The 19,789-nt window shown below is 48.6% G+C and overlaps 9 protein-coding genes across 9 annotated transcripts; 4 read left to right on the top strand and 5 right to left on the bottom strand.

Moving 5' to 3' along the window:
* Nucleotides 1-19: 19 nt before the first annotated feature.
* Nucleotides 20-2,025, bottom strand: N7525_006423 (GMC family oxidoreductase; the record flags this gene model as incomplete). The annotated part of the gene is made up of 4 exons (XM_061213720.1): nt 20-483; nt 557-1,141; nt 1,200-1,853; nt 1,908-2,025. The coding sequence occupies 4 exons, from the start codon at nt 2,023-2,025 to the stop codon at nt 20-22; spliced, it is 1,821 nt and encodes a 606-aa protein (XP_061068151.1).
* Nucleotides 2,026-2,580: 555 nt separating this feature from the next.
* N7525_006422 (flavin monoamine oxidase family protein) lies at nt 2,581-3,894 on the top strand (the record flags this gene model as incomplete). Its single annotated transcript, XM_061213719.1, has 1 exon — nt 2,581-3,894. The coding sequence occupies one exon, from the start codon at nt 2,581-2,583 to the stop codon at nt 3,892-3,894; it is 1,314 nt and encodes a 437-aa protein (XP_061068150.1).
* Nucleotides 3,895-4,464: 570 nt separating this feature from the next.
* On the bottom strand, nt 4,465-5,996 carry N7525_006421 (flavin-containing monooxygenase; the record flags this gene model as incomplete). The annotated part of the gene is made up of 2 exons (XM_002569047.1): nt 4,465-5,765; nt 5,828-5,996. The coding sequence occupies 2 exons, from the start codon at nt 5,994-5,996 to the stop codon at nt 4,465-4,467; spliced, it is 1,470 nt and encodes a 489-aa protein (XP_002569093.1).
* Nucleotides 5,997-6,805: 809 nt separating this feature from the next.
* N7525_006420 (saccharopine dehydrogenase family protein) lies at nt 6,806-8,194 on the top strand (the record flags this gene model as incomplete). Its single annotated transcript, XM_002569048.2, has 1 exon — nt 6,806-8,194. One exon carries the CDS (start codon nt 6,806-6,808, stop codon nt 8,192-8,194), a length of 1,389 nt encoding a protein of 462 aa, XP_002569094.2.
* Nucleotides 8,195-10,333: 2,139 nt separating this feature from the next.
* Nucleotides 10,334-10,812, bottom strand: N7525_006419 (uncharacterized protein; the record flags this gene model as incomplete). The annotated part of the gene is made up of 3 exons (XM_002569050.2): nt 10,334-10,377; nt 10,436-10,505; nt 10,567-10,812. 3 exons carry the CDS (start codon nt 10,810-10,812, stop codon nt 10,334-10,336), a joined length of 360 nt encoding a protein of 119 aa, XP_002569096.2.
* An 808-nt stretch (nt 10,813-11,620) lies between these two features.
* On the top strand, nt 11,621-12,558 carry N7525_006418 (cell envelope integrity TolA family protein; the record flags this gene model as incomplete). Its single annotated transcript, XM_002569051.2, has 2 exons — nt 11,621-12,035; nt 12,092-12,558. Coding segments are annotated over 2 exons (882 nt in total), but the record flags the coding sequence as incomplete, so codon positions are not given.
* Nucleotides 12,559-14,108: 1,550 nt separating this feature from the next.
* Nucleotides 14,109-14,806, top strand: N7525_006417 (uncharacterized protein; the record flags this gene model as incomplete). The annotated part of the gene is made up of 2 exons (XM_002569053.2): nt 14,109-14,551; nt 14,605-14,806. The coding sequence occupies 2 exons, from the start codon at nt 14,109-14,111 to the stop codon at nt 14,804-14,806; spliced, it is 645 nt and encodes a 214-aa protein (XP_002569099.2).
* A 2,446-nt stretch (nt 14,807-17,252) lies between these two features.
* N7525_006416 (uncharacterized protein) lies at nt 17,253-18,165 on the bottom strand (the record flags this gene model as incomplete). The annotated part of the gene is made up of 3 exons (XM_061213718.1): nt 17,253-17,424; nt 17,479-17,556; nt 17,606-18,165. 3 exons carry the CDS (start codon nt 18,163-18,165, stop codon nt 17,253-17,255), a joined length of 810 nt encoding a protein of 269 aa, XP_061068149.1.
* Nucleotides 18,166-19,178: 1,013 nt separating this feature from the next.
* On the bottom strand, nt 19,179-19,589 carry N7525_006415 (uncharacterized protein; the record flags this gene model as incomplete). The annotated part of the gene is made up of 1 exon (XM_061213717.1): nt 19,179-19,589. The coding sequence occupies one exon, from the start codon at nt 19,587-19,589 to the stop codon at nt 19,179-19,181; it is 411 nt and encodes a 136-aa protein (XP_061068148.1).
* Between the last annotated feature and the right edge of the window lie 200 nt (nt 19,590-19,789).

Raw genomic sequence — 19,789 nt, 5'->3', positions numbered from 1 at the left:
GGACGCGCCCATTTAGTGCTCACAAATTTGCAGTGGGAGGTGCGGATCTTTTACGTTCGTCCCTGATCATGTCGCTCAACTTGTAGGCCATGGCACCGATGGGTGCAGTTGGATGTCCACTGATCTGCTCAGGGAAGACACTGGCATCTATAACGCGGAAGCTCCTCACTCCGTGTACTTTGCATTCCAAGTCGACCACACTGGTATCACGCGATGGACCCATGCGTGCGGTGCCAACTGGATGATACAATGTAAAAGCTTTCTCTTTCGAAAAGCGGATCAGGTCATCGTCTGAGATCTTCTCAATGTGACTGCTCGAATAAGGCCACCAGTACGACGATGGGTCATCGTTAGTTGCAACTGGCTCAAAAAATTCCCGGAAGGCCGGGCTTCTTATTATGCGAAGGCAGACGCGGAGGCCCGTCAATAAAACTTTCAGATCATTGTCTTCCTCATCAGACAGGTACTTTGGATTTATTATGGCTAGGAAAGGAAGTGGTTAGCTTAGGAACTAGAATATATAAAATTACCAGATTGAATTTTCTGGTGGACTCACGAGCATCAAAAGAGCTTTTGCTCTGCAGGGTAATCAAACCACTGCTTTGTGGGCGCAGGTGAATCGGGATGAGGCTAAAGACACTACTCCCATCAATTGCAGCTTCTTCGCCATGATGAATGAATGCAAGGGGTGCACCAATAAGTTCCAAATCTGGCCCAGTAGGACAAGATGTATGATCATTCGGTGGACCGGTTGTAGATTCAGGGAACCGATAATCTGACGATCGGATAAAAGCAGCGGCCTCCCCTATATTGCTGGTGAGAGGGCCCCGTCCAAAGAGCATCCACTGGACGAGATATGGCAGGGCTCTGATATTGTTGGAAAGGTAATCGAGAGTTTTCCCCGATTTTGCCTTGCAGAGAATGGCAGTTGTGCAGAGATGGTCTTTCATATTCTTACCAACCGCATCATTCTTCTGAATAACCGGAATGCCATGGGCCTTTAGCTCCTCAGCCGAACCAATCCCACTCAACATCAGAATCTGAGGTGTATTAACTGTGCCCCCACAGAGAATGACCTCCCTTCGCGCATGTACTTGGAAACGGGGCCCCTCGCGGTTCGTCTGAAGCTCGACGCCGATGGCTATAGGTTCTTTTTGCACTGAGGCAATCGAAAAGAACACGCGTAACATGAGCATGACACGCAACGCTAAGATTCGGTCTTTGTAGGACACTAGGGGATAGGTAAGCGGTGGCAAGGGATGAGCGTTGCCCTTTCGGATCGATGAATGTTTGAAATCGAGTGACACCCAGGGTACCGTTCGTAGTATTCACATCTGCACGACGAGGAATACCTGCATCTTGACAGGCTGGTATAAATCCATCCTCGATGATCTCAGATAGCCAGGAGTACCCGGTTTGCCAACAGCCCGAAGACCCACGGTGCTCAGTATCGATCGCAGGGCGTGCTGAATCTGGAGTAAACATCTCCATGCGTCGCAGGTAAGGCGCCAGGTCATTAAAACTCCAGCCCTCACATCCATGAACAGACGCCCATTCGTCGAAATCGGAAGGCGAACAATGATGATACATCATAGCATTAAGCGAAGTACTACCTCCGATCAGACGTCCACGAGGCCAATAGAGCCGGCGTGCTGCCAGGCCTGGTTGCTCCACTGTGTAGTAATCCCAGTCATGTTCGGTGTGAAAGAGCTTAGGGAACATCAATGGAACCTTCGATTCCAGGACCTTGGTGTTGTCGCCGCCTGCTTCGAGAAGGAGAACAGAGGTGTTCTTGTCCTCGGACAGTTTGCTGGCAAGGACGCAGCCGGCCGCGCCTGCGCCAACGATGACTTCTGAAAGGTTAGCCTCAGCAACCTAATCCAAAGATACTTCACAATTGTTCATACCGTAGTCATAGCTCTGAAGCGTCCGTAGAGCTGAGGCGTAGGTCACCGGTGGCCCCGTACGAAGCTGGGGCGTAGCGTAGTGGAGTGGGTTATGCAACGGATTCCGGCGTCGGCCCATACTGAGATAGTGAAGGAAGGAATTGCTTTAGAAGCCCTATATTTCTTATGTGGAGATTTGTCGTACTTATAATATCTTGCCCGACGTTGAAATTCGCCGACACACACTCTGCCCTCAATCCAATCCATATTCTCCTCGTCCCTCCTCCCCAAAGCATATCATCACCCTATCCTCAGACAGAAAGGAACTGCAATCTGCAAACGAGCAAAACCGCGGAGCCGCTGGGGTTACTTTGCCGCTTTGTCATTTATGAATTTTGCTCACTGCGGTTCCGCCGCGGTTCCGCTGCGGCTCCACGACGAAGTGACATCCTCACAGACCGAGTTCGCCGAAAATGCCTCTTATTCTTTGAAACATTCTTCCTGGTTTACTGTGACTTCCTAACTTTAGATTCGGACGCCATCCTCACGTCCGTGTCGTATGAACCCATGAACCCGAGACAAGAGTTTTACACATTATTGGGGGCGAGATAAGAGCACAGTAAAATCCATTTCTCATTGATCATATTTTCCACCGAATTACTACACCAACTTTGCCTTACACAGAGAAGACACCATGGAGAAGTTTGACGTCGCCGTCATCGGAGCCGGGATGGCTGGAATCACCGCGGCCCGCGACCTGAGCAAGAAGGGCTTTTCGGTGGTTCTACTCGAAGCGCGGGACAGAATAGGCGGCCGAACCTACCTACAAAAGGTCCTTGGGGACGACATTGAGCTCGGCGGTGCCTATGTTCACTGGACCCAGCCGCATGTGTGGCACGAACTGCAAAAGCATGACATCGGTCTGTTGCCCCCACTCCCTTCCAGCAAGGCTTACTGGCTAGCGGATGGGAAAATGCACTCCGGGACGGAGGAGGAATACTACGAGGTCCTCAGTCCTGCAATGGCGCAACTCTTTGCCGACGCGCGCGCGCGCTTCCCCCTACCTTGGATGATCAATGCTGTGGACAACAGTGACATGGAACGCGAAACCATCGAGAGCCGCATCAACTCGCTAGGCCTAGACTCTTATCATCGAGATGTCCTCGATGGTGCCTTGGCGGGAGTAGTCCACAACTACAAGTATCACGGCATCGCGCAGCTCCTGCACAACGTCGCAACCTACTTCGGTGACTACAAAGCTTTCTTCGAGACAGCGAGCTTCTGGGCCATTGAAGGTGGTACCAAACGCCTACTCGACGCTATTTTCTCCGAATCGACTGCTGAGCTCCGCCTCTCAACCCCCGTCAGTTCTATCCAGGATCATGGCTCGAAGGTCTCGATTATCACACGTGACGGCAAGAAGATCTTCGCGCGCGCGGCGATTGTTGCGGTGCCTGTCAACACGCTCGGCGATATTAAAATCTCGCCTAGCCTTCCGCGCCTTGCGAGAACTATGGTCGCGGAAAAGAACCCGGTCGTGGCAAGCAAGGTCTGGGCCCGGGTGCGAGGCGAGGTCGAGCCCTTTACGGGGTACGCCCCCGTTGGTAAACACCCCATCAATGCGGTCCGGACAGAGCGCTACCATAAAGGCGATACGCTCATCATGTGCATTTGCTCTGACGCGGCCGCAATCCGCGCCGATGACAAGGAGTCCGTGCAGACTGCGCTTCGAAAATTCATTCCGGATATCGAAGTGGTCGACACAGCCTCTCACAGCTGGGTCGAGGACGAATTCTCGAAGGGTGGCTGGATGATGCACCGGCCAGGGCATATGACTGGTGGTGCAGCTCATATTCGCCAGGGTCATGGTCGCATTCGTTTTTGCGGAAGTGATATTGCAGCCCTCGAAGTCGGTGCCATCGAGGGCGCAATGCAGTCAGGAGCAAGTGTCGCTCGCGACACCAGTGCTGCATTGTCCGCTGCAAACAAGGGAAGCTCTCATTTGTAAGATGCGGTGTTCGGCTCCATCTATAGGAGTCGAGTTCTTCTACATGTTCCTCGGATTGTTGTTCCTTAAACTGTCGTTCCTTAGATTGTTATTCCTTAGAAAGTTGTTCCTTGGTCGTATCTTTAACACTGCAAGTCTGTTATTTTGAATAAGAGTTTGTTGTCTAATCACAGAAATTCCGTTGGCACTAGTGCCGAGTACCGAGGGAACCAATTGAGATTAGTACCCGAAGAGCTATCCAGGAGATCGCTTATAAGAGCGTCTAATAGCCCGCGAGGCTAGTATTGGTATATTACCGCTTGGGCATTCTGAATTGATCCGAGTTACCATACAAAAGCTTGGAGACACTAGGTGGAAGTTGAATCAGTCTGCTAGAGGTAACTAAATAGCACCGCTCAATTTAGAAAATACATATTACGGTACCCTGGACAGCAAACGAAAAACACGCCAAATGTATACACTTGTCGCAGGTTTAACTTCACGTAATTCAAGTTTGTCAGAAACATAGGTCTAAGTTCTCAAGCACAGATTTCTACCGACAGATTATCTCCTAGAAAGCAATTGCCGCGCTCATGTTATCCACTCTAAGCCTTTCTGGAGGCTCCCATACATCGCGTCCGTAAGATCTTTCCAATAGTAGGACCTTGGTTTCCAGACAGAGCGGTCACCCACGTTTGGCAGGACATTCTGTGCTTCTCGGACATAGGTAGCCTTCAAGTTTAGGAACGGTAATCTTTTGACGTGCTTCTTTTCCTCGGCTCCCATCCGGGGCACCACCATCGTAGCGTGGTCCTTCTTCATCTTCTTGAACAACCGGCATGCTAATTTGGCTGTGGTGTCAGCGCCGAGAGTCCAGCTAGCATCGGTATATCCGAACGCAAACACAGCGTTCGGCAGGTTATCCATCATCGCAAACTTCCACAGGAAATTTTCACCAATGTGATACTGCAAACCATCAACAAAAATCTCAATACCGCCAGCAATGCACAACTTCAGGCCGGTAGCTGTGACAATAATATCGGGATGCAGCTCGCCACCCGATTGGAGCTGAATAGTCGTTTCCGTGACGTTCGCAATCGTGTCCGTCTTCACGTCGGCCTTGCCGGTCCGAATGCTTTCGTAGAAATCGGACTCCGGACACATGCACAACCGCTGCTCCCACGGTTTGTAGTTGGGGGTAAAGTTGGGGTCCAGAGGCATGTCCTTGGGGAGTTCTTTGGCGGTTAATATCATCAGCAACTTTCGGGCCAGGCGAGGAAAGCGCCGGCAAAAATTTACCAACACAAGTGGGACAATAATCCATTTGAACCGGATGAGCTTTCGTGCCAGCACTTTTGGGAACAAGAGCCGAATCAGCTTCTCAACGAGGTCCTCATTTGAGACCGATAAAATATAGCTGGGGGAGCGTTGTAGCATCGTCACATGTCCTGCGTCCTTTGCAACGTTCGGTAGCAATGTGATGGCAGTTGCTCCAGACCCGATGATGACGACCTTCTTGTCCTTGTAGTTAAGGCCCGTGGGCCAGTACTGCGGATGCACCAGTGTTCCGGTGAAATTCCGAATTCCAGGAATATCAGCCTGAAGCGGCTGGTGATAGTCATAGTAGCCTGTTCCCAGAAGGACAAACCGGCTTTGGAGGTTGCTGGACGTTGTTTTGTCCACAGTCAGGGCCAGATTCCAGGTCTTGGACTCGGTGGACCAGGACATTTGGTCGACTCGATGATGAAACTTGATCTTCTTGTCGATGCCTTCTTCTACCGCGCAATTCTGCACGTATTCGCCAATCAACGAGCCATGCGCTATCGAGTGTTTCTGGGTCCAGGGCCGCCATGCGAACCCGAAGGTGAATAGATCGGAGTCCGATCGGATGCCTAAGGTTCGGGAAAATCAGTGAAGGCTCGTTGAAGGAGAAACTCTGACAACTCCAACTCACCAGGGTATCGAAACAGACTCCATGTGCCTCCGATCTCATGGCGTTCTTCCAAAATGCAGTAGCTCAATTCCGGATTACGTTCTTGCAACCGATAGGCAAAGTTGATGCCGGAGATTCCAGCGCCGATGATGATAACATCGTAATCCACGTCTTTCTGCTTTGCAGTCATTGTGCCAGAGGTCCAGTCTTGCTCGGGAAACCAAAAAAAAAAAGTTCGTCTCTGGAGCTCAAAGCTTCAACGACAAGGGACGTTCTGGTCCTCAATGTCACTTTCCAGTTGATGTAAAGTCTATCTTGAGCAACGCAGCAGACTAGAAAAGTATCTTATTTCCCCAGGGCAGGCCCAGATTTAACCAGAATGCGGAAGCGATCCATCTCCACTTCAGCCACGGGAAATGACCGACAGGGTTAGTGGACTCAATTCAAGACTTGGGATAGGCATAGTCCATATCATATCAAGACGCGTTTTTCCATCATCGATTTTTCGGAGCCGCAAAACGCTTGCTATTTGCAATTAACTAGGTTTCGTCTGAATATAACTAACGCATTAACCTTAGGTAAAAGAAGCAAAAAGCTCGGTGACAGCCGCTGCGGCTCCGCAGGGCGGAACCGGGTGATCAGGTCTCTCTATCGGGTCCGGATCTTATGTATTTCATCGAAGCCACAGGAAAGCCTTTGAACCCTTCTCCAGCGGAGCCGCCGAACCCGATTCGCGAAATCTACTGTTTCCCCGTAATTGCCCCCGTACGGGGAGGTCACAGCGGTAGTTTCGAACATTCTATCTAGGTGCGCGAATTATGATCCAAATGGGAGGGGTTCTTGGGTAGTGATAGTGGAGTACCGTTACTACATCAAGAGCATGGGTTAGAAATAAAAGCAATGTTGCAGGTCTCTCGTCTGATGTTCATTTTGAAACGCCCCTTCCTCTTCGAGTAACATTTCTCAAATATACCACCCTCATACGCATCATTTTTCACTATGGCTAGCTTTAACTCCAACCCCAAGTGGGTCGTTTTTATCGGCGCAGCTGGAGAGATGTGCCGTATCGCCATCGAACGCTTTGCGGCCGCAACAGATATTTCGCTCGTCCTCGCTGATATTAATGTAGCTGCCATCGAGGCACTCGCGGCAAAGCTTCCTGCCGGACGGGCAACTGCTCAGAAGTTAGATCTGTATAATCGTCCTTCGCTGCTCGCTATCACCAAAGGCGCTTCACTCGTCGTTCTCGGCGCCGGTCCTTATGCCAAGACTAGTGAGCCTGTGCTCTCAGCCTGTCTTGAAAATAAGGTACGTTACCTCGACTTCGACGATGATGTGGAGAGCACCACTGCAGCCCTCGCCTTGCACGAGAAGTCAAAGGCCGCAGGCGTGCCGTTCTTTATTGGCTGCGGCGCCTCTCCCGGAATGACGAATGTCATGGCTGTCGATGCTGCCAAGGGCATTCAAAAGGTGGATACGATTGATGTCTGCTGGCTTGTCGGTGACGAGCGTCCAGGTATTGGCAAGGCCGTCCTGGAGCACCTCATGCATATTGCAGCCGGCCCCTGTCTGACCTGGGCAAATGGGAAGGCCACAGTAAACGAATCTTGGGTCGAGACAGGCTATGCCCCAATAGGTCATCACGGAGAGATGCTCCTGCACGAGACTGCCCACCCGGAGCCTGTGACCCTCCCTCGCCTCTTCCCCAACGCCGACCGCATCAGCTGCCTCGGTGGCCTGCATCCCGCACCATTCAACGGCGTTGCCCGTGGCCTTGGTGTCGCTGTGCGGAGTCAAAAGATCACTCTGGATGAGGCAGTTAGTTTCCTGCTGAACCTGATTAACAACCCTAACCCCCTCGAGGGCTGGGAGGCCGGTCTGGGGAAGGCCAGTGGGTACCTCCGTGGCGGGGACATCTCTCTCAAGGAGCTTTGGCAGGCCATTACCCATACCGCCGGTGCGCTTGGACCATGGCGCCACGCTATCTTTGGAATGCTTGACCAGATCAGGACTGGTGAATGTAGCACTGGAGATGTGCTCAGCTTCCTGCTCGACTCTGCTCGTGGAAATATCGGACCGTACTGCGCTGGTCTGACTGTGCGAGTCACTGGTACTCGCAATGGCATGCCGGTCGCTCAGGAGAAGCGCACCGGCGCGAGTGGCGAGGGCTCCGTGCTATTTAAGGATATGGCTGCCATCACGGGAGGCGCTTGTGCCGCGTTTATGCTTCTGGCACTGGAGGACTGTTCCGAACTTAGCGGAGTCTTTGCCCCGGAGGACTGTTTCGAGCCGCAGGCCTTCTATGAAGCTCTTTGTCGTGTGGGTGTGCCCCGTAATGAGCTCGCTAACCTGCTTGAGGACGGCGCGGAAGCCAAGGCGCACCTCTAAATGGAGTACGATACTGAAGAGACTATCATTGGATTTGCAATTGCAATGTACATAGACGCAACACATTTGATTTTCAATCAGTATTTCGCGTACGGTTTTTCGTTTGATCATCAGTAGCTATGGTTTTCAACATTAGTTTTACCGCTTTGAGCACTGAATAATTACAGGATACACGCCACCAGGTGGTAAGGTTTGGCCCCAGATTCTGTGAGACTTTTTTACTGGCCTTGTATTCTAAGCAACCAAGGCAGCATGGCCTTGGCTTTAAAAAAAGCCACCAGACTTTACTCGCACACATCAAGTACATACACTCCCTTTTGAAGACTCCAGTAGCTGTTGCAGACTACATATGTGGTCCCGAACGGATGTTAGGGCCTAGTATATATACCGCTCCAGTGAAATCGGAGGTTCCGATTGTCCCTACGATCTTTTGGCCGAGCGGCTAAATGCTCTTATGCAATCACCTAGGACACCTCAGGTAGATAGAACTAGATAGTCTCTCTCCCTATGTCTCTCTTTTCTTCCCTCTTAGTCCGCCCGAATATATACGTTGTCTTCTCCATTGATCCCTGCATTGTATTCCATGACTGTATCAATCCTCTAAAAATATTTGGGGAAAGCATAGTGGTAAGTTTGGACATTGTCAAATTGATTCCAGCGTACAAGCAAAGATCAGAAGTACCTAAGTTGAGCCTTCCGCGACCATCCGTCCTTTTTCAAGCTTTCGCCCAAGGTAAGTGGCATAGCCCTTCAAGGCCAACAGTCCTACCGCAATGAAAAATGCCAGATAGTTAAATCTCCGACCGCAAACCTCCTCAGTGTTCCAATGGCCGCACACCGGGAGAGAGCCAAAGAGAAAAGCTAGGAGTGCAAAGGTGGTTCTATATTCCCAATACATTTAGCAATTATCACCAATGGAGGTATTTATTTGCTTACAGGAAAGGATGCTTGGCAATCGGGGCCACGAGGTATTTGACAACGAGGTTATCGGAATAGGAGTCCACAATCAACACGAGGGGTGAAGGAGGTAGCTCATCGTGCAGCTGGCTTCCCGCAGAGGATCCTAAGGATAGGAGAGATTTTTTTTTGAAGATGTTCTTTTCCTCCATATTAACAAGACCGCAAATTCAGAGAGGTAGACACTATTGTTATTATAAATAAGCTTAGCTTCGGTCGAGGCCGTGCCGCAATCTTGAGACAACACTAATGCACGGGCGTATATTACTAGCTTAGTTGTCCTCTACTAAGATGCCAATAGTGGATATCCAGTGAGGCCATGTATTTTCTTTATTGGTACCCTTCTCCGTTGTGCGGATCGGGAAAAGGAGCCAGCGGCTAGTCCACTGCGGCGTTCGCCCATGGCCGTATACCAACAATCAGCCAACAATATAGCCTTAAGCAATTGGTTGATGCAGCATATTGCTTTTTTAGAAGGACGCTTGGCATATTGGAATGGCCTAAACGTTCCTATGTACCTTACTATAACCGAACGGGCCATACATCATGGTGTATGACCCAGAAGCCAAGAAGAGGAATTCAATCGACAATTAATGTATGATTCTATCTAACGTATTGGTCACAGTACTCGAGTTTAACTGGAAGTCCCATTAACCATGAGACGACCCGGGGTATGGGGTCACTTTGAGCAAATTGACAATCAGCTATTGGGTATTTCACGAATAACCGAGCAGGATGTTCAAGAGCTCGTAAACAGGGTTTGGAAGAAGCACTTGACTAGCGGCTCGTCTTCACCTAGACTGTTTTATGTTTAGATTTTGACCCTGTCTAATGCTATATAACTAGTTATGCGTTTGATAGAATAAACTCCAAACGATGCGGATGCGGGAAAAATTTGAATAAATTATTTCTCATTTCTTACACTGTGTGGAGCGAGGCTTTCTACGTCTCGCTTCCAATTAAATACAATTATCAATATTATGAACTCGAGAAATGGCCACGGGGGTTAGGGCCAGACAAGAATGATAACATACACCCAAGCTTCTAATAGTAAAGAGCGCTAGCGTCTTGGGTCCTTGCAAGTGCAATTGACAATTATTTCTCTTATTCTAATCTAAAAAACCGAAATTCCATGCCGAGAAGTTAATCTCTGCCACTATTGACTGAGATGCGCCCATTCCTCTAAACCCAAGCCAATGCCTTCAGCATGTTGAAGACACCGAGGTCTTCATATGATGTTAGTATCGTGGAAAAAAAGAGAAAAAGAATCAAATCATAACTTACGCAAGATTTCATCTGTTGATGAATTATTTCGTTCGGTAGCACCACAAGTCGCTCCACCCCGCGACGCATCCTGTGAAATATCCTCCGTTGCCGAATGCATCGCAGCAATCCTCACTCGGCAAGTTGCTGACCTTGTAGTAGACGTCGTGCTGCGGGTTACACTGTGCCGAAGCCGGATAGTTTCTGGTCGTTGCCATTATTTTGCTTCCGTCGGAGGCCTCGTATCCGAGTCTGTGGGCATCATTCGATCCACAGGCTTCCCAATAGCATTTCATTGCCTGATTGTCCTCATTTGACCACTGTGAACACCATCTGGAAGCACCGGCTGAGGCGCCAATGGCCAGAATCGCAGGGACGAGCAGGCTTTGCATGTGCATTCTGTATGTAGTATGGAGCAGATCTCGTTGGCCTTTGCGGGAACTGGAAGCTTGAATATCCTAGCCTTGTGAATATGGCATTAGCAAATTCCAACAAGTCGTGGGACTAAGAGATGGCGACTTATTGGTGACCAGTGGTGGAAAATAGACTAGCGATGTGATGATTCTACTCTAGCCGGACGGTGACAAGGTATTTATAATTTCCTTGGTCAACCTTTTCTGGAAGCTTCCCTTGGCAATGGTATCTAACGTGCCTATACGACCTCTATTCAATCGAAAAATGTGTACACCAGCCAGCCACAATCTTTAGTCTACAACATAGGGCTGTGAAATCTGATCTGCACCTAGTATGTTGTACAACATACCTAGGTAGTCCAACCCCCACCGGGCCTGCGTAATTATTGCAGTACCCACCAGTAGCTCCTATGATCAATCCACCGAACAGGTCGTTCTCCTCAAGGGATTGACTAATGATAGTCCCCGGGATAGGGGCAAGGAGTGAATCTAACATTCTTACGTAGGGGCGCTAAGTGGGTAACGCAACAAGCAAGGGAAATATCCACATGTAGATTGAATCGGCGATTATGTAGATTAGAAATATTCAGCTAAAGAATCTCGCGCCATGTAGTCTCGATCTAAGGATAAGCAGGGGCAACCAAAACTCTCTCCCATCTGCTTTCCTGAGCCAACGTACAGAAGTCTCACCAACATACAATCACATACCTAACGTATAGCACTTTGTAAAATACATTTAGTCATGTCTTACCACTATATCGTAATATTCACTTTTACCTGCTTGTGTTGCAATATGGGCGAGGACCGCCCTGAAGGTGCTACTAAGGAGAGTAAAGCAATCAACTTCAAATGGACTCCTGAGCTTGTGAAGATTGGAACCTCTCGCGGCGCGATGCATCCATCTCTCGGTCCTATTGAAGAGCACAACGGCTTTCGTATTTTCAAGTACCGACCTGGCATGACCCTACCAGATCCTGCTGATACGCGTGAATGCTTGAGATGGGCGGGACTATCCGACAAGAAGATCATAGAGGTAGAACAGAAGTTCAACCAACTATACCCAGATTATCAAGGACCCAGTTGTGGATATGCCGAGAAGTATCACCGGACTGGCTACACTGAAATCATATTCCCTAAGGTTGAGAAAATGTTGGATATGTTCATTCAAGGAATGCATGATGACCACGATGAGGTTGAAAAAACTCATAGTGAGTGTCTTCTAGTTCGTGCGATAGGTGGTTCTCAGCTGATCAACTCAATATAGAGGCTTTTATCGAGAAGGGCATCCAGCTTGGACTCCGCCTGGAATTTGCGATATTTTGTGGACTACACAAGGATGATCCCCGGGCTATTGAAAACCCCTATCTATTCGAGAAAGACTGGTTTTGGATGGGCCCAGCAAGCATTATGACTGATACCTTAATCTCATTTTGGAGGGGAGTCAAGAAATGCATGGTGTCGAAACTGCTATATGACAAAAAGGCATTCACGTGTGATGGGACATGGGTGGTCCGTGAAGGAGAAACTATAGATCAAGCAAAAGCGAGGGCGGATGACCGAGAGCGTGAGAGGCTAAGAGAGCAAGCGGAAAACGAATACCAAGCAGAAAGGGAGCGTGAGAAAGAAGGGCTGGAGAAATTGTGCGCCGAGGAGGATGCCATATGGGCAGAACAAGACAGACAGGCGGAGATGCTGAAGCGACAAAGCATAGACAAAGCTGCTCAGCCGAAAGTAAATTGATGTTGATATTGGAACCGACAAGCTTAAGACAGAAATACCATGAATGACATCAACATCCCCACGGATCTAGTGGCTCTATATGATATGAGCGAAATAGTTTTGAAACTGTTCAACTTCCCCGATAACTTACGTGTTTAGCTTAGCTTTTGGATCGGTCGGAAGCCAGCCGATGGGCTTTAGCATTGCATCTATAAGACGCCGCCCTGGGATTCCGCCGATGGTTGGATCAGTATCCGGACGACCATGAATGAGGTAATCGTTCTCTCCTAGGCGGCTCTCCCATTGGGTGATTCGGTTGTTTCCCCCGGATCCTTTCGTGTGGGTGGCTTTGAGGGCACTATAACCTAAGGATATCATTTCTGCCTTGTCGGTATTACAGTCGGCCTTGTCCGTGACCTGCGGTCGACAGCCGGATGGTCGGGGTCAATCCTCGACTGGCTGGGATGGATGGTCGAGGCGTGAGAGCGCTGCAGTATCGTCATCGGATAAACCACAAAATTGCCCGAAGAAAATGGAAGAACGAAAATAGGGAGACGAGAGATCAGAGAAGAACTTCCGACGGGCAGAAGAGAACGAGTTGATCCCTATCCGGATGTGAGAGGAAGAGGACCACATTGTTATGCCCCACGATGGTGAGCAGTAGCATCACGAATCTACCCGAACCGGGGTTAGTTCCTATCAAGTAAAATGGCCAGACTAAAAGCTTACTGGATGCAAAATTAACGAGTCTGCGGCTCTCTCAAGATCGTATTCAGTAGAGGCCTGCAAGAAGTCGTCCGTACCTAGGTAGTCTCATATTTTTTTTTTTAAAGCAGGATATACTGGGAATTTCGGCATACGACAGCAAAGCGGAGGGCAAGAGCACACCGGGGCGGTGCGCACGAAGGAGGGAGATTAAGTCCTGCGAACCTCTCTATGGAGAGGGTCGTGAAATTCTCCTATCAATTAGTACCTTAGCCGATCGTCCCCAATAGACATCAGCATCCGAGAAGACAAGATCAAAGAGGCATTCGGAAGAATCGCTTTGTTTCACATAGACCCGACATGAAAGATCGAACCACTACGAATAGAGTTGAAAGCGAAGCGAATATAACTCGAAAGCACTGCATGTTTCATCTGATAGTTGAAAATAGTTACTTGAAAGATCTCCAAGACAAGGAAGTGAATATATCAGTGACACTTTGTATAGTCGAGGCCACCGTTTATTGAAGTCCGTTTATTCTATTTAAAGACATTGTAAGGGAGCATGTACGCGTATAATACCTGGTCCGGCTGGTCTTCTGAACGGCCAACCCCCAATAATTCTGGAAAAAGAACTCGGGCATTTGGGCCCCACTAGCACGATGGTATTATTCTGAGTCTCGGGTGCTTTCACCAAGGACTAGCATATCAGATCAAATCGTTTGCCCGTAGTATTTTTAGGTATCAAGTACCGCATTGAACAAGCGCAGCCAACAAACACCGTAGTCAACAAGCGCAATATCTTCTAACAAACACATCATCCCACAAAAATCAACTGAATTGGACAGCTAGTATCAGAGATGGAAGTTGAAGACCTCGCAACCGCGAACTTGTCGTGGGACCTCTCAAAGGGACCCGTGCCCCATCAGCTCCAAGGAAAAGCCGTTGACCACTGTCTGTTAGAGGTTTTGGGGTATAATAACGGAGCTAACCATGCGACTCTGAGGCTGGTTTTTGAACGCCCACAAATACAAGCATCTCCGTACGCACCTGCCAATACCCAGGGTGTTAGGATGGAGCTCGAAGTGCAAGATGATACTGGACCAGGTCCAGTGGAAGGTCAGCTGGTCGTTACGACTTTCACTTTCACGGGAGCACACAGAAAAGCCCGTGTTTCTCACGGGTTACTCGTCAAGAGCGGAAGGACCGTTGGCGACTTTATTAATGTCGCCAAGAAGGTTAATTTGACTCCCTGTGACTTTAACTCAATGGGTTCAGAAGCTGCTGGATGTAGAGACTTCATGTAAGTCTCTGTTGAATTCTTTTACTCTGGGCACATGCTAACGATTTCGGTAGATCGCAGTTCATCTACCACCTAGATCGCCATGATGTCCTCCTCCTTCCAAACGACAAGGCCGCAAGTGTGTATGACATTTTCAATTGGCGGTACAGTGCCGGTGGTGCAGCGAGAATTCCCAAAGCCATACATTACGCCGCCTTCAACCACAACTACCAACATATCGACATCGCTGGATGTGTTTACGACACGTCCACTTGAGCTGCAGATGTTGGGGTTCTGGGAGTCAACTCGCCAGAGGGGCTGGAGAGGCTGGCACAGCACAAGAAACCAGCTTATTTTGGTGCATGGTAGAACAATAGGAAAGAAAGGAGAATTGTTTTGGTTCATACCGTGCAGCAGGACGGTTGTTTATGGCTACAGAAGTAGAAAATGAAGCTAGCTAAAGAACGTAATCTATGGGTCATTGGCGAAGTGCACCTAACATATGAATACAGGTGAGAAATGGTGTCGATTTCGCTATCTACGTGTCTGCGAGAAGGCTCAGTGACGGGATGACAGAGTATCCGAAGGCGATATCGTTTCCCCATTCTAATAGCCTAGACATACATGCCGCATACCTAAATTGAGGCTTGGATCGAACGGGTTCCCTGGAGTGTGGAGCAAATAGTTCAGCTGGAGGGAGGAAATGAGCATAAGGAAGCCAGGTATCGCGTTGAACAGGCTGATGACGGTGACGGTGACGGTGACGCTGAGGTTGAAGGTGCATAGGAACCAATAAATTTAAAATTTAAGAATAAAAGATAGTGGCTATGAAGGCCTTACTAAACTAGACCTAGTAGACACATGAATTATAGGCATTGGGATCTGAAGTGTTTGTATCAATTCATCAGTCGCCAAATGTACTTGTTCGAGGTTACGTGACCTCATATGCTCCTACACACATTAGTTGGTCTCATCCGCAGATAGTTTCTTTCTTCCTCACGCATCTATCACATTTCCCAGAGGACTCCACATTTCCACTGTAGTCTCCCTCTATCAGGTTATGAGCTCCTGTCTCCGAAGCCTCTGTCTCACAGCAACCTTGGAAGCTTGAATCCCCTTCTCGGCGTTAGCGTCACGCCAAGCCTGTCGAGATCCGCGGATCTCGTCATCTCAACCCCACCGAACCTTTCTGGGTTAACCAATCAGAGCTCACTATTCATTTCCTACATCTAGATCGCATCGAAAGCGTCTATTTGCATCGTCTTTGCATCTTTTTTTTTTTTTGACCGTTCAAAAGGCCGTTCGACGAGACCGTCCTTTTCCGGACCGTTCTCACGCCGGCCGCTATCAGACCGTTCGTCTACGAGCCAGATCTTCCCCTTTGACCGTCAACATCCTCTCTATATTGTTTCTCGACCGTCCAAAAAGCCGTTCGACAAGACCGTCCAGTTTTCGGACCGTTCTCGATCTACACTGTCTCTATATCATTTTTCGACCGTCCAAAAGGCCGTGCGACAAGGCCGTCCGTTCTTTAGGCCGTTCTCGCCGACCGCTATCAGGCCGTTCGTCCTCGGTCTAGATCTCACCCCTTCGACCATTCGATTTTCTTTTTGACCGTCACTTTCGCCTTTTTCGCAGATCAGCCTCTATCAACTCTGACTGCTATACAAAAATACACTGGCGTGTTGCTGGATGTCTTTTTGGATGTCTTTTTGGATGTCTTTCTGGATATTTTTGGGTTAGGGGGGTTAAAATCTGCATTTCAAAGCTACCATACTATCTGCTGGTTTTCCCATTTAAGGAGGATTTGTTCAAACTATAGAGGATCACTATATGTTTTGTCGTGAGGGTTGTCCGAGGTCACGTGGCCTCGTTTGCTCCTACACAGTTTCATTATTCCTCACGTATCTATCACATTTTCCAGAGGAGCCCTACATTTCCACTGTAGTCTCCCTCTATCACTACTACTATACTGTAGACTTCTATAGTCTTCTTTTCTTCCTCCTTCACAGTTCTATGAAGTACACACTGTCCACAATACAACTATATTGTGCCTTCGTGGTCTCGTCTACTTTGTAGATTCTAATACGAAGTTCTCAAGCTGACCTCCAAATGATATATGCGCTATATCATAGATGAAGTTCTCTAAGTAGGATCTTAGAACATTTCATACATGTTTGACCTCGGTTGTATGTATGGTTTCATCACCAATTAGGGCCAGACCATATTCTTACGACAAATCCAAGTCGGATCAAATTGGAGAATTGAGCATTCCCCCGTGATCACATCCTCCGTCCGATATGCGCCTCCAGGCCCTGCAAATCAGTCTATTGGACCTGTGTTGACCTTTAATCAATGTCTTCTGTATCTTGCTACCATTGCTGAGTCCCAAGGGCCGATTGCCAATCCCACTCTTCGCAATCAATGGATCAGACGATGTTAATCACAGTATGCTGTCCAAACAATTTCCTGTTTGCAATTACAGTCATTCAAGCAAGAACCTGAGACAATATGAGCATGCAATTGGCCTACCCCTATGATCATACGGTAACTGGAGCTAAATTTGGCAATGAAGACACTTGAATAAATCGCATGTAACATTCGACATAGGACGCCTTTATTGCACCTGTAGCAATCCCTTGGTCCATATTCTTTCTACTAAGCCAGCCACAGTATGACGGAGCATACTTCACGCTGTATTCCGCTGTGGTTGTTTCCATATTCACCACGTCCAGCCGTTGACATCTTGGATCCAATCCGCCGTTTCGGGTGGTGTTCCTTCCCAGTAGAATGGGCTATCGGAGGGTTGGATGAGTCCATATAGGAAGTAGTTAATATCATCCCACTGTTGAGGTTCGTCAAATTCAGATGCGAGCTTGAATCCGCAGATATGCCTAGTGAAAGATGTTATTATCATAGTCCATATAAATGATCTTGTATAGACACACATTTGGCCACTAGACTTGTCATAAATAATCTTCGATTCACCAGCCATACATGGCATGTACCCGCACAGTAGAAACCTTCTGCTCTCTGTTAGCCTAATGTTTCGCCATGGTTAGTAGATACTCATACGTATAGACTTCACGAAACTTATCGCGGATGGCCTTGCGATCGGCAAAGGGGAGCCTCCAGAATTCGGTCAAATTAAGAGACTCGCCAGCGACTTTTTCCCATAGAATATATGTGATATATCCTCCAGGAACACCCTCATCGTGGTCTTGCCGACGCTGTTGATAGCCTAGTAGCCGAGGAACAACGTCACAGTCTAGCCTCATAAATGTCCGGAAAGCTCTCAGTTCTGGGTGGTCAGGAGGGGCGTCGACAGCCTGTCTAGCCCGTATAGCGGCCTTCTTCGCTTCTGTCCCGGCTATAGGAACCTGCTGGTAAATACGTAAAAATGCGCGCCTGTTGTCGTCTTCCTCAGTAGCAGGTCGGCATAGGAATTTCCCGGAGGTGTCTGAAGGCCCGAGGTCCGCGGCAATGTCTTCCTTTGTCAGGCAATTGGAGTCTTCGCCGAGTTTCTCAAGTATCATCCATTTCTGGGCAGGGAAGTTAAAAGGTGGCTCCGCAACAGAATCAAATGTGACCTGCGTTCCTTCAAGATCGTCGAGATATTCCCTTGAGGAATCCATGGCAGGCAGCTTGGAGATGGGGACAAAGCGTAAAATAGTGTGAGGGTAGATGTTGGCGATACGATAACAAGAAGCAGAGTGGAGAGACTGTATCGAAGACTAACAGAAGACTGAGAGAGAGAGAGGAAGGAGGTTAGTTAGTTAAGTAGTTAAACAAGTAGGCATTACTAGCCTGACAGATCAGGCAGCCTCCCAGATTACGTGACCAGGCTCCAACACCTGTACATTTAGATCGGCATGTGATGACACTACTACGTAGGGTCAGGGAAGCAGAAGGGAGAGAGTTATATTGGAGAAGGAAGACGCGCTCCTACAACTATATATCTAGACTATGAAGGGTCGAAGCCTGGCCCACATGTGGGGCGTCCACAACAGCATGACATTGACGATGTTCCCTCGGCCACGCGCTCTACTAATGTGGATAATGTTATAACGACCCAAGCACTCCGATTACTATAAGATTGATAACTCCAAAGCCTCTATACGTATTGCCGTCGAGCTCCTTATTCTTAATCGGCTTAACCACCTTTCTAATAGAGGGGCACTCGAACGTCTATAGCTCTATCCGGACGTGGTCGTCGAATACGAGTCGAGTGGAGACGATGAAGAGGTCGGAGATAACGAAGAGGCCGGAGAGAATAGTGCTGGTACTGATTGACATTAATCGGTACCATGCAAGTAACGTTGCTGAAAAGAAAAAAAAAAAAAAAAAAGGGAAGTCTTCCAACCTTGGAAGGTTTCAAAGATGCCATTATTCATCACCACACGGCCGGCTGTTTTTGAACCTCATCTGGTACACTGAATACCGTCTATTGGTCAAGTGCCGTTGAAGTTCTCTAGACTTGCTACGTAGTTTAGCCTTCCTTTCAAGATATCAATTTCCAAGTAACTTAACCCAAATGTCTCAGGGAGTCGCAGGTAGCACCATATGAAACACACGGCGCTAAAGCACAAAAGCAAGAAGCACGTGTAAGCACTGAAGGCAAAGGCAAAGGTAAGGGGCGGAGACTGGATCACCTTCCCCGAGGAGGTTGAGTTTCCCAGGCAGGAACTCGATGTCTGCAAAAATAGGAGGGATGTGTGACGCAAGTCGATACGTTAGGCGAGCTTGGTTGGAGCTGGTGACAGTTTGCCTTTGTTGATGGTAGAACACCAACAACAAGGGCTGGCCGCGCGGAACGGGAATCCTTGCCAACATTGAATGGAGAAACCAGTTGCCATTTGGTTCCAAGGGCCTCGTCTAGAAGCCGGACGATGTCATCCTTCAGATGGTGGAACGCAACGGCAAGCTCGGCTGTTGACTGGATCGGGAATAAAGTAGGGACATAGAAGTGGTCGCCGTTGATCACCTCCACCTGGATCTGTGAAAGGGTATGGTGGTTGAGAAGGGTAGTGAGATCGTCTTTGATGGACCCTAGAGGCATTGAAGCCGAATGATCACCCGCAATAACAACGCGAAGCAGAGGAAAGCTAGCACCGGGGATGGTTGCCTTCACCACATGAAAAAGTGATGTCAAACTGGGATATGGCCTCCATTAGGCTATATACATTAACCTTGGTTTTTGTGTTGGTCGAGTGAAATAATGCCGTATTTTATTCCAAATTCCAACAAGTGATTCCGCTG

Source organism: Penicillium rubens (assembly GCF_028828025.1).
Source record: "Penicillium rubens strain IBT 27055 chromosome Unknown utg000003l_segment0_segment0, whole genome shotgun sequence".
Lineage (NCBI taxonomy): Eukaryota > Fungi > Ascomycota > Eurotiomycetes > Eurotiales > Aspergillaceae > Penicillium > Penicillium rubens.
This window is presented reverse-complemented; position numbering and strand designations above follow the sequence as displayed.